Below are 16082 nucleotides of genomic sequence, written 5' to 3'. Positions count from 1 at the left end.
TATTCTGTGAACAGAGATATTCGAGTGTAGGGCAAATGTTGCCGCTAGCGCCCTGATCTCGTGTGGGTTTGACCCCGCTACCGGTTACCCCCGAGACCGGTACGCCAGATTGATGACAGAACGAAGCCATAACACAATCGAGTTGCGAGTTATGTCAACCGTGCGATTAGGGTTACACGATATGAACAGACGGTCACGCCCTTGTCTACATTCATTCGAAGCCTTAAGATAATACTTAAGGGCCCTGACCGGACACAGCAGAGGCAGATACAGCTTCTTTGAAAAGGGGGGGTGCACAACTAAGATCTATTTATTGTCTTTGGTGGTAATTTATACAGAAATAAAGACTTTTTTCAAAATAAAAAAGGGTGGGGTGCGGGGGGATGGGGTGGGGTGAGCATCCCCCCCCACACACACACACCTGTATCCGCCCATGCACAGCGCTCTGTCCTCAGTATCAGCAGGATGTAAGATTTCTTTGAGTGATCTTACAGTGAATTCTCTCTCCGTTTGCCCGATTCTCTGATTCTTGGCGATGAAGCCCATGAGCAGGCCCAGGCGGACCGCTTCTTCGTCACCCCTATCGAATCGTACCTTGGCGACATCGAGTGCATGAATTTCGGATACACGTGCAGCCGTGGCAAAGGAGAGGAGAAATGCTGTTTTCCAAGTCACATGCCGGAACGAAGCACTATGCAAGGGTTCATACGGAGCTTCCTTAAGTGATTTCAACACTAGGGAAAGATCCCAGGCCGGTGCCCGAAGGCGGCCCTTCTTAAGATCTAGCTCTTTGAAACCCTTGATAATACCCCTATCACCGGCTCTTTGGAGAGACTGGTACCCATAGCAACGTCCCGTACTGTAGCAACGAAGTTGGCAATGGAACCCCCGGAGAGTTTCCGGGTCTCTCGCAAGTGAGACATAAAACGAGCAATATCCTGCACAGATACCTTATCTGGCGAATGAATGTGATGTTTACAACACCACTTCGTGAAAATAACCCAACGTGCATTATACACCTTCTGGGTAGAATCACGATGCATACTAACGTATGCCCGAGAAGCCCGACAAGAAAAACCTTCTCAGACGCTGGGTGACAAATCCACGCGTGCAGATTGAACTGCCCTGCGTTTGGATAAAGGTGACAGGGGTGAGGGTGGATCAAGAGATCCGGTCTCACAGGCAGTGGAAGTGGCAACTGCGTGACCTAGGTCAGCAAGTCGGGGTACCACGATCTGTTTGGCCACATGGGCGCGATCAGTAACATTCGACAGCGAACTCCTCGGAGCCGGCTTAGAATGCGTGGTATCAACTCTGTCGGCGGGTAAGCATAAGCGTCCAAGCCCGTCCAGTCTAACGCGAGAGCATCGTGATCGATGGCCCTGGTCCGGGACTGGTGATACAAACAACGGGAGTTGATTGTTGAACCGTGTTGCAAACAGGTTGACCTTCGGACGACCCAAACGTTCGCACAGCCACTGAAACACTACTGGGTTCAGCATCCACTCTGTGGGGCTCGGATCCTGAGGCCTCGATAGAGCGTCGGCCAGTACGTTCCGCACACCTGGAATGTGGCGGGCGCGTATCTGGCACGGGACACTGTCCACCAGAGCGTAAAACTCGAACGTGAGATCAAGTAGCGAGTGACTGTGGGTTCCCCCAGTTTGTTCACATAGGACACTACCGTCGTGTTGTCGGTCGCCAGCATGATCCGGGCGTCGACGAGACGATGCTTCCAGTGATTGACTGCGTTGATCACTGCCTTGAACTTGAGACAATTGATGTGAAGACCTAGTTCATCTACGCACCACAGCCCCGAGCTCACCTCCCCCTCTAGATGGACACCCCAGCTCACTAGAGAGGCGTCTGTATACAGGTTCAACGTGGCCCGGTAGGGCCGCATAGAGACTCCTGATAAGACATTGTAAGGGAGCGTCCACCACTCCAGATGCGGTCGGAGCCAATCCAGGAGGGCGACGGTCGCACTGTTCTCCTCCTGTGCTAACAACTGGATTAAAAACCGTTGCAGCGGGCGGAGTTGGAGACGACGCCGTTCGGTGCAGTCCTGGGGTGACACAAGTAACCCTAACAGCTGTTCCCAAAAAGAACAATCTGTTGCACCGCTAAGACTTTGGCAATCATCGCCTGAATCTTGTGCCACCGGTCTGGGGGGACAAAGAGGCAATGGGTCACCGTGTTGAAGAGACCTCCGATTAACGTCAAGTTCTGTGAGGGGGTTAACTCGCTCTTGGGGAGATTGACAATCCACCCCAATTGCTCCAAGAGCCGACGTGCGAAATCGAGATGGCGTGACAGGGTGTCCGTCATTCGATTTGCTACTAGCGAGTCGTCCAGGTACACGAAGTACTGGACACCCCTCCGGTGGAGGAACCCCACTATGGGGGTGGTTAACCGGGTGAACAGCCAGGGAGCGGATGAAAGACGGAATGGCAGTACAACCCACTCGTAGTGCCTGCCTTGAAGGCAAACCTGAGATACTTGTGATGATCCGAGTGAATCGAAAAATGCAGATAAGCATCCTTCAGGATGATCGAAGCGAGCCAGTCGGCTGGCATGATCAGAGCTTTCAGGTCCGCCAAGCTCAACATTCTGAACTTAGACGGCCTGTGCAGGTAGAACACGTTGAACGATTTCAAGTTGTGAATCATTCTGAGTTCGGCACTGTCCTCCTTTGGAACGAGAAATATCCTGGAGTAAAACGCGGGTGTTATTTCTGGTAGAGCTAACTCCCAAACTGCCCTCTTCTCCACCAACCTGCCGATGGCATCGGCGAGTATGGGAAGATCGGTTTTCCGAATAGAAACCTGCTGACAGGGCAACGGTGAGCGGCTTTGTACCGAGAAAGCTTGTTCCTGTTCGTAAATTCCGATTATATTTACTGAAAACAATTATAGATTTATGTATACTTTTTGTGTGTGCAACACTGAGCGACTGATGTCAGGTAACTAATACTATGTTTTGGAAATGAATATAACCAAGATGGCGAGTTTGGAATCATTTGAATGACAGTTGGTGAGCCTCAGAATGGTATGAAGGAATGGGATTGTGTATCTGAGTTGTCTTCTTCAGGACATTTAAATAGTTGTTGGGACGTTTGACTTGTCTATGTCAGAATTGTAGAATTTTCCTATTCGGAATATTCTATAAATAATACGTTACCACTGTTATACCGAGGCTGTTGTCTCCCACAACTGCTGCTATAGCGAAATCTACCACAGAGATCTCAATTACCTCATGCAGCACGTGCGTAGCCACCTAGCTGCCATGTGACACCCTTCACTCTTGTCTCTTGCGAGAGCAAGTGCTCGGGGGACGGACGGGCGGGCAGCAGCCCAGTTGTAACGTATTACTTATAGAATATTCCGAATAGGAAAATTCTACAAATTACATTCAGTAATACGTTACCACCGTTATACCGAGGCTGTCTACTACAGTAGGCGGTGGGGAGCACCTACAACCCGAATCCTGACTGCTAGCGTTCCTTCCGACCAGCGGAAGTAAACACCAAGGCGGAAGCACTGATGCGCATGCACCTAGCTAGGCGTGACCCTATAGGAATACCAAAGCACTGTCAAGCGCATACCGAAAGGCTCAATGGTCATTGCCAAAACGATTGGTGACTCCAAACGGCCCCACTGGATAGGTATTTCATCGCCGCAGCGGATGAGAACACTGTATCTGCGTGAGCTAAATCTTAGATCAGGTTAAACAGTCGAGAGAGGGAAATTAATTTCATTCAGACTGTATATCCCAGAGCAAGCCTACTTAACGTATGTATTAGGCGCGTGAACTGATTCCAGTATTTGTAAGCATGTATCACAAGGTTGGAATACACGACCGACAATTAAATGCATAATTGTCAAAATACAAATAAGGACAAAACACACAAAAAGCCGCCTCACCTGTGCTGTGAGTGCGCTGGTTTGCAGGACCCCCACTCCTGTACCCACGGCGTGGGAACATTGAAGACGACCCAGATTGACCACCATGCAAGGACTGACAACTGTGGAGTTTGGAATTACGCTGGACACACCCCCTAGATGACCGCTTGTGCCGCGATCAGCGGCCCAAGACGGTGCACCCCCTCCACGTCTTCATCAGAAACCTTTCTGGGGTAATGATTGGCAAAAACCGAGTCAGAACGCCAGTAACAACCTCGTAATATTCTGTGAACAGAGATATTCGAGTGTAGGGCAAATGTTGCCGCTAGCGCCCTGATCTCGTGTGGGTTTGACCCCGCTACCGGTTACCCCCGAGACCGGTACGCCAGATTGATGACAGAACGAAGCCATAACACAATCGAGTTGCGAGTTATGTCAACCGTGCGATTAGGGTTACACGATATGAACAGACGGTCACGCCCTTGTCTACGTTCATTCGAAGCCTTAAGATAATACTTAAGGGCCCTGACCGGACACAGCAGAGGCGGATACAGCTTTATTTAAAAGGGGGGGTGCACAACTAAGATCTATTTATTGTCTTTGGTGGTAATTTATACAGAAATAAAGATTTTTTTCGAAATAAAAAAGGGGGGGGGGGGGTGAGCATTCAAGCGATCATTTCACAATGTTTAACGACAGCTGGCGTTCTTGGCTCTGTCACTTGTCTTTTGTCACTGTCAGCAATATCTGATCTAAAATACGATGGGGGCCTGCAATGATGTACGTCTGGACCAGACAAATCAGTGATTGATATCATGAGCAATGCCCCATGCCGAGATTGACCAGCCAATCCACAGTCGTTTCTTACGACAAGAATATATTCCTGGGGTCTATTCTAACCAGGAACCACCATGTATGTATACTTACTTGAGATATTTAAAAAGAAAGGGACAGACGGGACACGAAAGCCCAAATCCACAATCTAGGGCAAAACTTGCTACTGTTGTGGCAACAGAGACTGCAGATGATGACTTGTCGATTTTAGAGATGTCATAAATATCCAATAAGCACCCAACTCCTGGTATCAGCTCAAAAGGTAGTCGAAGAAGTGGTTTATAGCAGTTGTCGATGAGCCCCTTTATACAGTCACAGGGTACATTGGTGCCAACATACCCACGAAGACGGTACCAACCTCCTACAAAAAAACATAAAAATATAACATAGCGTTTATTCAAAGTCTTGTTTTAGCATGAATATGTCAGTGAATGAAAGCGTGATCACAGATAGAAGGAAATATAAAAACACATTAGATTTTGAGTTCCGTTTCTTGGTTTGACAGCGCCATGCCCTTGTTCGGAGTTTCACCAAGGTGATACACATGAAAGCCATGTATAACATTAGACTGTGCCCCCATATCAAACTGACACATCGCGACATGACTGAAACACTTGCCAAAGAGGCGTCTAACCAAACTCGCTCCTTCATAACGTTACCTCCAGACCCTTGTCCTATTATTCTGCGACCCCTTCCACCACCACATGATGCAGGAGGCTGACCTGGATACTGTCGTGTTAATCTCACGGACGCACTATTTGTTCTTACTGATCCACACGTATAGTCATAGAGCACAATAAAACCACACACTGTTGATGAGGAACGTTTGTTTATCTTCTTTGGCAGCACATCGATAGGGACAATTATGCTCGTGTTCGCATCCAAATTTCCGAGCGGGTCGACAACCTGGAATATGAACATTGCAATTAATAAAATGCCGATGGTCTCTGAATGAACAACAACATAATATTAAAATATTTCGAATGAATGAGGGGACAGTGGGGGAAACCTTTTCTTTAAAATAATAGCTCATCACTCCGCGGTTCCGTGTTAGTGTTCCCACATGTGTAAAATGCGTGAGCTCAATTATTGATTCCATCACTTCCATTGTTCCAAAAACGGAGATAGGATAAAGCGATTTATCCCTGTCAAGCACTTGTTGTAGAACTATTCCTCTAAGTAATTCTTGATTGATGTAGACATGGACTGTTTCTAATAACAGTGATTATTTACGGGGCGTCCTAAAATAAACGAGGCACGGGTGGCCTAGCCGTCAAAAGAGCAGGAATTTGGAGTGCAGATGTGTGTCCCTTAGGTTTGCGAGGATGATATGATCGTTGGCTCGAATCCAATACTGGCCCTGGTTATGATTTTGTGTTTGTCAGCACCTTCTTCGGGTCAAGGGATTTACAAATATGGTAAATGTCTAAGACCTATATCACTTGATATAACTGACATCCCGTTCAAGGCGACATTATTAGCAACTTACTCCTCACTATGTCTCGTTTTTGTAAATGACAAGTCATACCATGCTGCCTGTGTATGGTCTTCTTAACATTTGATTGATATATATGTTAATCCCATCAGTATTTACCTGCACAAAGCGTAAAGTTGGATGGTTTGGTAGTGAAAACCTCACATTGTCTGCACGGATAAAGCCATGGTTGGTCAGAGTGAACACCATTCTCGTTAACCGTCCTTCTTCGTACGGAATGAAGTTGACAGAAGCAGGTTCTACGGTGACAACAGGCATAGGAACCTGTAACAGACAGTATACAAATAGCTCCTGACTTTTGATTTACGTTATCAAAACATATATATAAGATCTGCACATTCTATTTGATCATGAAGCAATATATTGGTACCAGTCTTGATTTTACGATGATTGATACTGTATATGCATGTACCCTTGTTTCAAATGTTGACTCTAGTGTAATGGTGTACTTGTCCTCGAAGGTTGTCTTTGTGACAGACCACGTGTATGTTACTGCTGTACGTTGTAAAAAGACTCTGTATGTCGAGGTACTGCCGTCCACAACGATGATGACAGACTTTGATGTGTGGTTGGCTGCTTCAACTTGCAGTGTATACCGGTCTGCATGGATCCCATCAAAGTTTGAAATGCCTTGATAAAAGGTTAAATTGTAAACAAGTATTTGTCACAAAGTGACGAAATGTCCCCCGCCTGTATATACACCATAGTACCAAATATGAAGACAATCCAGCGATTAGTTCTTGAGATATCGCGGCAACACCGTTTTCTAACTCCAAAAGCAGATTTGCCTGCTGTGACCTTGAAAATGGGGTTAAGGTCACCAAAACCGACTGGTGTATGCGATGTCTGTATATACACCATAGTTCCAAATATGAAGACAATCCAGCGATTAGTTCTTGAGATATCGCGGCAACACCGTTTTCTAACTCCAAAAGCAGATTTGCCTGCTGTGACCTTGAAAATGGGGTTAAGGTCACCAAAACCGACTGGTGTCTGCAGAGTCTGTATATACACCATAGTTCCAAATATGAAAACAATCCAGTGTTTAGTTCTTGAGATATCGCTGCAACACCGTTTTCCAACTCCAAAAGCAGATTTGCCTGCTGTGACCTTGAAAATGGGGTCAAGGTCACCAAAACCGACTGGTGTCTGTGGAATTGGTATATACACCATAGTTCCAAATATGAAGACAATCCAGTGTTTAGTTCTTGAGATATCGCGGCAACAAACAGGTGGGACGTACGGACGTACGTACGGACGGTCGTGAATACTATATCCCCCGCTTCGCGCTTTCGCGTGGCGGGGGACAATTATAGCAACATTCACTTTTAGAAGTATCAATATACAAATGTGAGTTACATATAACACCTATTGCCATGATATTTAGGAAAGCGAAGTATAACTATTTGTATAATACGTGCAACAATGATGAATTAAAAATAATAATTAAGTCATCATTATTAGCATTTGTCGATCCAGGATGAGGGTCAATTATCATTAGGTTTCACTTTCCAGTGTTTTTTAACCATTTAAAATCAAGTGTTATTGATACGTTTAGTGGGATATAGGGGCACAGGTGGCCCAGTCGTCTAAGGCGCCGCGATTCGCTATGCAGAGTTGCGTCCCTTGGGCACGCCCGAATCCCGGTTCGCCCCGATTATGTTTCTAGGTTTGTCAGCACTATACCCGTGCTCGTGGGTTTCACCGAAGTGGTAAACGCCTGAGACCTGCATCACTTCAGGCTTTCCTCACGCATTAAGCTGACACGCCGCGACATAACTGGAATATTGTTAAAAGCGCTGTTAAGCCTAACTCACTCACTCACTTCAGTGGGATACAAAGTTGAATGAGTCTTCACTGTACTACATAAGGAATGATACCTGTTTCATTTGTGATGAAAGTCTTGCTAAACATTCTCCGTGGCTGTGTCAGGGTCACCACGGCCTCAGCTAACAGTGGTTTATCGGCTGCAAAGTAGGTGTACTCATCCTCCACAATCACCTGGATGTCATGGCGGTCATCAGAAGTTATATAGAATGTAAATGTCAGCGTAGACGAAGTGTCGTTAGAGGTGATCAACAAGCTACCATCCGTTTCACCTAGCTGTCTGTCCAAGGGCACAGTGTAGACCAAAACCACTGTCGCTGTTTCTCCTGGTTCTAGATCCATCCTCTCAGAGGAAGAAGAACGTCGCTTAGATATGGCTGCCACTTTCAAAAGTAATCCACTGGGAATTTGAACATTGACATCTCTAGCTGTTGCTTCACCGGTGTTTGTAACATTAATGTTGATAATTGTTTGTTTTCCTCTTGCAGCAGCTGTCTTGATGTTAGATGGAGATAACTTGAGAAGGGGTCGTCGTATTTTCAGATTTAGTTGCACTCTTAATACTGTCCTCGTGCCCCGCACACTGCGTACCACTACATACAACTCTGTTTGTAAGGGCAGCTTCTGTTCAATGGTGAGATCAAATGGTACACTTGACAATGAAGCCAACACTGTGATATTACTTGTGCGTTGTACACCGAAGTACACCCATGCAGAATCAACACTGTAGGAATAACTCTCAATCTGAAATGTTAATTCGTTTTATTTTTAGTCCACGCACTATTCCATACATTAAAGTGACGAGTAGATAAGAGGTGCACATATTAAGAAGTCAGGATGCTGGGATTGGGGATTCTTGTATTCTGTGAGAACCCTCTGTCATGTACGTCTCTGACCCGTGAAGATCCGGGTAGAGAATAGGTGTTCAGCAACTCTTGCGTGCAGTAAAAGTGACTAACGGGATCGGGTGGTCAGACTCACTGGCTTGGTTGATGCATGTCAACGAATCCCAATTGCGTACATCAATGCCAAATGAAGTCAGTCACTGGATTGTTTAGTCCTGATTCGATCATTTACAGCCACCGTCCAATAGTTGGAACATTTCTGAGTGCGGCGTTAAACAAACCCAAAACAAGTATCTCTGTTTGCATGTGAGGCATATTTTCAATGCAACAATTTCCAAAAATATACTTTTGCATGGTAACAATTCAGGGGTATTCTATTTTGAGGCCATATTCAATTCCACTAAACCTAATAACATGTAAATGTCAACATACCGTCGCAGAAATGTTATCCAGTGAGCCGAAGCCATTATTTGTAAGATTTGCAACCGCAGGAAATGTGGCTGTTGGCGTGTCAAGGTAAGCTGTAAGTGACACAACCTTAGGATCACAGATCATGCTCTGGACTCGCCACTTCTTTTGCTCCGGAAACTCGGTATCAGCTGGATGACTTGCGCTCTTCAAATATCATAGATTGCATATTATGACAGTTCACGCATTGACATTATCTCGAAACCATTAGACACAAACATCTTTAGAAATACACGTGAATGATCATAAACAAAAGTTAAAACATAAGCAATTCAATAAAAAAACCTCAGATATACCGAATATATATCTTCAGATCAACTACTTACATGAATTATTCAATCAGAATACAATATATTTATTGCTAATAATCCGATAAGGTATAAATGCTGTAACATCTTTACATACCACACTGAATTCGCCACTGTCGTCTGGCTGGGGATAATAGATGACGTCAAACAGGAAAGGTGATGTGTCCTCAGCATGGGTCTCTAGGTCACGTGTAAGCTCTTTATTTCTAATCCTACATTTAAATAGTGCATAATTATTCAAATGCCGGGATACTGCTTGGCAAAATATGGATATTGGTTGCAAACACACGTCCAATTATATGTATACAACGTTGATATAGTTCTGAGAATGAAACAAAATATGACATTTGATCTTATCTGAAACACGTTCAAGTTTACTTAATAAATGGACAATACACGTATCATTGTAGGAATGCTTTCAATAAATGAATGTCAACTTGAATTATTGTTACCCTTTTAAAACATTTGACTCACTTGCCATATATAAATACACTTACTGGACTTTAATTACTGCTGAAGTGAGATTCCAGGTGCTTCCAGACACATCAAGATGTCCAGATATAAGGATCTGTGTTGGGTATGCCAAAGTCCCAGAGGGGGTCAGACTGTCAACAACAGCACTGTAGGACAGTGGAATTGACAACAACCACTGGACATCGTCGTGCCCAACAATATTCTGTGCTCGAACTTTGATGACATACGGAGTAGATCTACCGTTGACAGAGATCCAAGTAATGTTTCCAGTGTCCTGATCGATCGTCATTCCCAGCGGAGATGAAATCAATTTCCAGCGAATTGTATGGCTACCCTGGCAATATATACGTTTACATTGCATGTCATGATCTTGTAAATGCTATATTGTTGCATGAAATCAATTCGTTGTCAATCTTTAAATAATAATAAACACTAATGATAATACGTTTCATAAGAAGAGATGTCAAAATACATGTATTTTCATTTACATGTCGTCTTGGTACGGTGTACTGAAAAAAGTACCTGCACAAGAGACATCATTTGCTTGTAGGTCTGGCCCTCAGTCAACTGTGAGTCATTTATGGCACTGACAACTGGCGGTACGGCCTCTACCGAACATGAATCCCCTGTCCAAGGGAGAGTACATGTGCATTGTCCAAACAGGCATTGACCATGAGGTGGACTGTCTGTACTGCCACAAGCCGTTGTTGGACATTGCACAACAAATGTGTAAGAAACCTATTATTGAAGGAAAATGATGTCAGATCGGAGCTATAAGAACAATAAATTAGACACACGTTTGAACCAAAGCTAAGAAAGTAACATAAAAACATCAATTCTGAGCAGACTTAAAAGCATATTCATTTAGGCATTATCAGATGATCTTAATCTAGCAAAATACAATTAAAGTGTATTGCCTTAAAGTATATAAACTAAATGATATAAGCTGCCTAACGTGTTACAATGATTTAGTGAATCTTTCAAGCTCTTCAAATGCATTACCTTATTGCTTGTGAAGTGCACTCCGTCTGAACTTATCTCAACATGTACTGTTCTTTGGCTTAGTTTAGGTGGAGTACACGTGAAATGTTGTCTGCTAATCCTCGTTGCAGCTACGGTTACTGCTCCAAACTTGCATTTGTAGTTGCTGGTGTTTGAGAACTTGAAGTTATGTCCCCTTATATGGACAGGCGTTCCTCCCACGTCTGGTCCTGCATCAGGGGACACGCTCAGTACAGTTGGCAGAGGCAGGCAATCTGGTCCGTAGAATGTTTCACTGCATTGGGCACAGAGGTTGCCAGTCCAATTAGAACTCTCACAAATACAGGTTCCTTCAACAAACGGAAACAGTGTTGCTGTTCAATCAAAGGTAACATAAACCTAGAAGTTTGTTGATCCACACAATTTTGCTGCGAACAGTTTTGTCCAAATCAAAGGGGGTATTCGATGGCTTTTCTGTTGATACGTGAGGTCACAAGGTACAACACTTTGGTCAGAATGGATAAGTAAAACTTGAATTTCATACAAGCAAAACAGGATTTATTATATGATGGAAAATGGTAACTGGCAAAATGATCAAACTCGTTAAATATTGTTTATGTCAGTCGATGTTTAATCAAATACATTGATGCCTCTGATACTAATTAAAGGCGGGAGATCAAAATGTGTCTTTAGTATGTGCCGGTAGTGAGGGTCATAATATAGTTTTAAACTATAAACCTCCCTGTGCTGAACTTGGATGTGTCGAATTCCAGGTAGTCTCAAACTCATTTGGGAGTCCAGAGTATCCAAATTAAGCATTAACACTCCCGTGATGTGTTGAATCGCGGATAATTCGAGTTCGACACAACGATGTTCGATTGTATGTAGTAAATTGAAAAACAAAGGCTGCTTTAACGTACCTGTTTGTGTATCACATGAGCCATGTAGACACTTAGGACATGGTGCACAGTTTCGACCCCATGTGTTTGGTGCACAGGACTCACATGATGTTCCTCTGTACTGGGAAAGACAAGTGCATTCATCCGGCTCTCCACAGAACCCTCTCCCAGAACAGTTATTGGTCAGGTAGCAGGTAGCAACAGCACACGCGTTCCCAGTCCATCCATCAGCACACTCGCAGAGGTTGGGTCCGACACACCTTCCACCATTACATTCACTGAGGTCTGAACAGTCAAACTCAGTACAGTCCGTCCCCTTCCATCCACTGAGACAGCTACATCCATTTGGTCGAACACATTCTCCTTTGCCACTGCAATTGCTCACTTGTGAACAGTCAAATGCCTGGTTTACTGATATTGGTAGATGTATCACATTCAAGAGCCTTGGATCAGCAGATCGTTCCACAATTTTATCTTCGACCAAAACTTCGTCAGTCGTCCCCCACCAGTTATGTGTAGCATTTATATAGCCACTGCCAAGTTTAGTAACTTTCAACTCATAGTCAGAACTTGGATTATCGAAAATGTTCTCAGATAATGTATAATTTTCTAGATTAAGAATGAGTGTCCCTTCAGTAAAAGTTGATTGTGATATCTGGTTAAACAAGAAGGATCCACTTGAGATTTTAAACGCTGATAAAGAAAATGCGCACAGACCAGATACATGACTGATTAGGTTGGATCTGACTGATAATGCTAAAGTTTGACTGCTCCATGATCCCGTCTTCAAGTCTATTTCAAATAAACATTTTGAATATGACGTGGCATTGTTTGCCCTGTTGTCCGTAACCAATACCTCACTAAAACCGGTGGTGACAATTGCAACAGTGGAATGACCTCTGAACGTATTTGAACTCATAATAACTTTTTTTCTGTCATTCCAGTGAGCGTCTCCAACTGCTGAAATTTGAGCTGATCCATAATTGTTGTCGAAGATGCAATCGCCCACTGTTATGTTTGAGTAGCCGTCATAGTATCTTGATGATATCAGGCGAATTGCAGGCTTGTTATTATGATCATGAAGAAAGCTGTTACTTAGCCTAATATGATGATTTCCACTGAAAGAGTCCATGTTCACGTAAACACCATATTCCCCATTGTTGAATATTTCCATTTCCTCCAGGAAAATACTTCCTGTTTCGCCATTATGGTAAATTCCGCTCAAGGCATTGTTGTGCACAAATCCATTACGTAACAGTAATGCATTTGAGTGGATCATGATACCATAGCTTTTACTTTTAATAATAGCAGTTCGCCCCAGGTTCACCATTGTTACACCAGACCCAATCGTCATCCCAGATCTCCCTGTGTGAGCGATACTGCAGTCAGACAGTGTCATGTTGTCTGTATAGGTCACCAAGCCATAAAGTGATCCAGTTATATTGACATTTCGTAAAATGATCCCTGAAATGAAAAAATCCTATTTAGCACACATTGACAGAAATAATGTATCTGAACACTTAAAATCATGAATGAATTTATTGTATGATACATTATTATTTATCCTGTCAAAATAAGATTTCTATATAAAAGACGTTCAATATTTACATTTGTTTTTCTTGCATACATATGTATATCACAACAGGAATGTACAGGTTTGCATGCAGATGTAGATGGAGATGCAGTATACCACAGTCGATTGATAACGATATTACCTGATGTGTGAGCAAAAACGATTCCATGCCAGGGGTCATCAGTATGATTCCCGAGGACAATTCTCTCTGAGCTGGATGATAGGGTCTCTACAGATCCTAGTGAATGAACGAGATGCATACATTGTTTCTGTAGGCTCACACAAGCATCTTAAACTATATGACATAGTTTGACAGCAAAAGGTACCTATTTCACACAGAATAACATTTCACAGAAGTCAATATAGTTTGCCAAAAGATAATCTGATAAACGTTTCATGCTTTCAATAATTTATATATTTTAAATCATACTGAATGCATTATATGGAGAATAGGACAGGAGGAAAGGTTCAGGTGATGTATGAAGCTTGAGGTCAAATAGCAACAGGGCTTGGTCACTCACCAGAGGTATAAATGCCTCTCTTTTTCATGAAGAGAAGCTTAACTCCAGCGTGAATAGCAAGTTTTCCTCCTCTTCTGTAATAATGATGAAGGATATCAAATAACTATCTTGTTTGATACGCTGAACATTCCTATACGTATCAAGCAGGCGTGTCTATTCAGGACTGATAATAAAGCGCACTGTACCTTAAGGATTTTTGAAAGATTTTGAGTCAAATCTGGCACATAAAACAAGGCTGTTTTACAACTGCATTCAGGGATTAGTTTAAGTAAAATCTACAATTATCTTTACTAAGTAATTAAAAACAAATATATATTACGCTCATGACATTCTCTGAGACATCATCTTTTGGTCTTGAGATTACAAGACTAAAGGGTATTTTTTATCCTGTTAACGCACACTGGTATCGAATTGGTTGTTCTATCTTACTAATTTGTGCAGTCACTCAACGCAAATAAGACAAGATTCCCAGACGTACCTGATCATTATTGACCTCTCGATGATGTATGGTTCGGACCGTCCGTCCAGAGTTAACTCCTCCTCCACAACCCCACCAACTGCTCCCATCTCAAAGAAATCAGTCGGCCGCACTCTGGCCTCAGACATGGTTGTATTAGATAATAAATAAGGTATGTACGACACAAATCCTAACTCCATATTGACGTCAAATCCACATATTCTGTCTTTGATTTGTGAGAGTTCAGTGAATCCCCAAAAGTTCCATCTAGCATCATGCTCGCGATCTTTCTTGAATGGGGCCACCTTAAGCTCACACAATGCAGTTGGATTGAAGAAGGAATTGTTGTGAATCTCTGTTTCGTATATTTCAATAAGAAGGACATTGGTAACTTGGTTGTGAACCATTGAATTGTTATGGATTTTAATGTTTGAAAATGTACTGTCATCTTTTGGCATATGAATTATACTTGAAGCACTATTGTTCATGAACATGTTTCCAGAGATGTCTATCACTGAATGGGGTTGTATATCAGTTATTCCTATCATAGGAGCACTACTTTTAAAGGCTTTGTTATTGTTGAATATATTTGTTGTTATATTTACATTATTTCCTTCGTAACTGTTTAATTTTATACTGAGAATCTGGCCTGTGTTATTAATATAGGTATTGTTAGCAATGAACAATGACATTCGTGCTTTGATAAGGTAATAGTCGAATTCAAATACATCTGCCATGTTGCCATTAAATACATTTTCTTCAAATAGTAAGCTCCCAGGTGTGATGGAAAATCCCCCCATATAGATAACGCTTCTGAAGTAAAAACGTGTCTCCCATTTATAGTTTTTGTATCGTGTGTCATGTTCTATCAAACTGCTTCTCAGGATACTCAGTCGCACTTCTCCCTGGTCGCCGCTTAACCCAGAAAATAGATATATAGCATACCTTTTGTTATATTTCACAACACTGTTTGTTAAGGCTATATCTAAATACAAGGAAAATTCGGAACCCATCCCAATTTGATTCCCTGCAACAGTACAGTTGTTCAGCGTTACGAGGCCATATGCTGATAAATATAGCCCATACTTTCCATTTCCAGATAGCACACAACCAACCACAGTCAGTCTGGTGTGTTTATTTATGCCGCGTATAGTAATACCATGCAAACCATTGAAAGATGATTCTATGCCCACCATGATGGGCAGGGATGTCCCATACTCGGAGAGAGTAAAGCCACTGGCCTTTGAGAAGAAGGACTTCACATTTGATATTGTAGTGATATTCCCATCTAAAACTATTCCTTCAAGTGTGTCATTTATCTCTAGATATTCAAGCTGGGTATCAGGGGTGGGAGCTGAAAAACAAAGAATTCAAGTTTAATATGATATCAGAAAGGTACATGAAGAATTACGTCATGGGTTCTGATTGGTTTGTTTGTTGGTGGTCTAACGCCGCATTCAGCAATATTCCAACTAGATGACGGCGGTCTGAAAATAAT

General features: G+C 42.9%; 1 protein-coding gene across 1 annotated transcript in view; it reads right to left on the bottom strand.

Annotated features, from left to right (window-relative positions):
* The window catches only part of LOC124124137, a 65722-nt gene that overhangs the window by 9539 nt on the left and 40101 nt on the right, over positions 1 to 16082 (bottom strand). Inside the window, exons 13-26 of the mRNA XM_046487228.2 lie at positions 14606 to 15938; positions 14128 to 14201; positions 13749 to 13844; positions 12055 to 13497; positions 11156 to 11484; positions 10676 to 10891; positions 10177 to 10487; positions 9777 to 9891; positions 9336 to 9518; positions 8112 to 8802; positions 6644 to 6861; positions 6331 to 6495; positions 5396 to 5642; positions 4830 to 5097 (exon numbers count right to left, since the gene is read on the bottom strand). Coding sequence (XP_046343184.2) covers positions 4830 to 5097; positions 5396 to 5642; positions 6331 to 6495; positions 6644 to 6861; positions 8112 to 8802; positions 9336 to 9518; positions 9777 to 9891; positions 10177 to 10487; positions 10676 to 10891; positions 11156 to 11484; positions 12055 to 13497; positions 13749 to 13844; positions 14128 to 14201; positions 14606 to 15938 — 5689 coding nt within the window. The remainder of the gene's footprint in view (positions 1 to 4829; positions 5098 to 5395; positions 5643 to 6330; positions 6496 to 6643; positions 6862 to 8111; positions 8803 to 9335; positions 9519 to 9776; positions 9892 to 10176; positions 10488 to 10675; positions 10892 to 11155; positions 11485 to 12054; positions 13498 to 13748; positions 13845 to 14127; positions 14202 to 14605; positions 15939 to 16082) is intronic.

This window comes from Haliotis rufescens, unplaced genomic scaffold (assembly GCF_023055435.1).
Source record: "Haliotis rufescens isolate VD_foot unplaced genomic scaffold, xgHalRufe1.0.p SCAF_3, whole genome shotgun sequence".
Lineage (NCBI taxonomy): Eukaryota > Metazoa > Mollusca > Gastropoda > Lepetellida > Haliotidae > Haliotis > Haliotis rufescens.
Note: the sequence above shows the minus strand (reverse complement) of the source record. Positions and strands in the feature narration are given on the sequence as shown.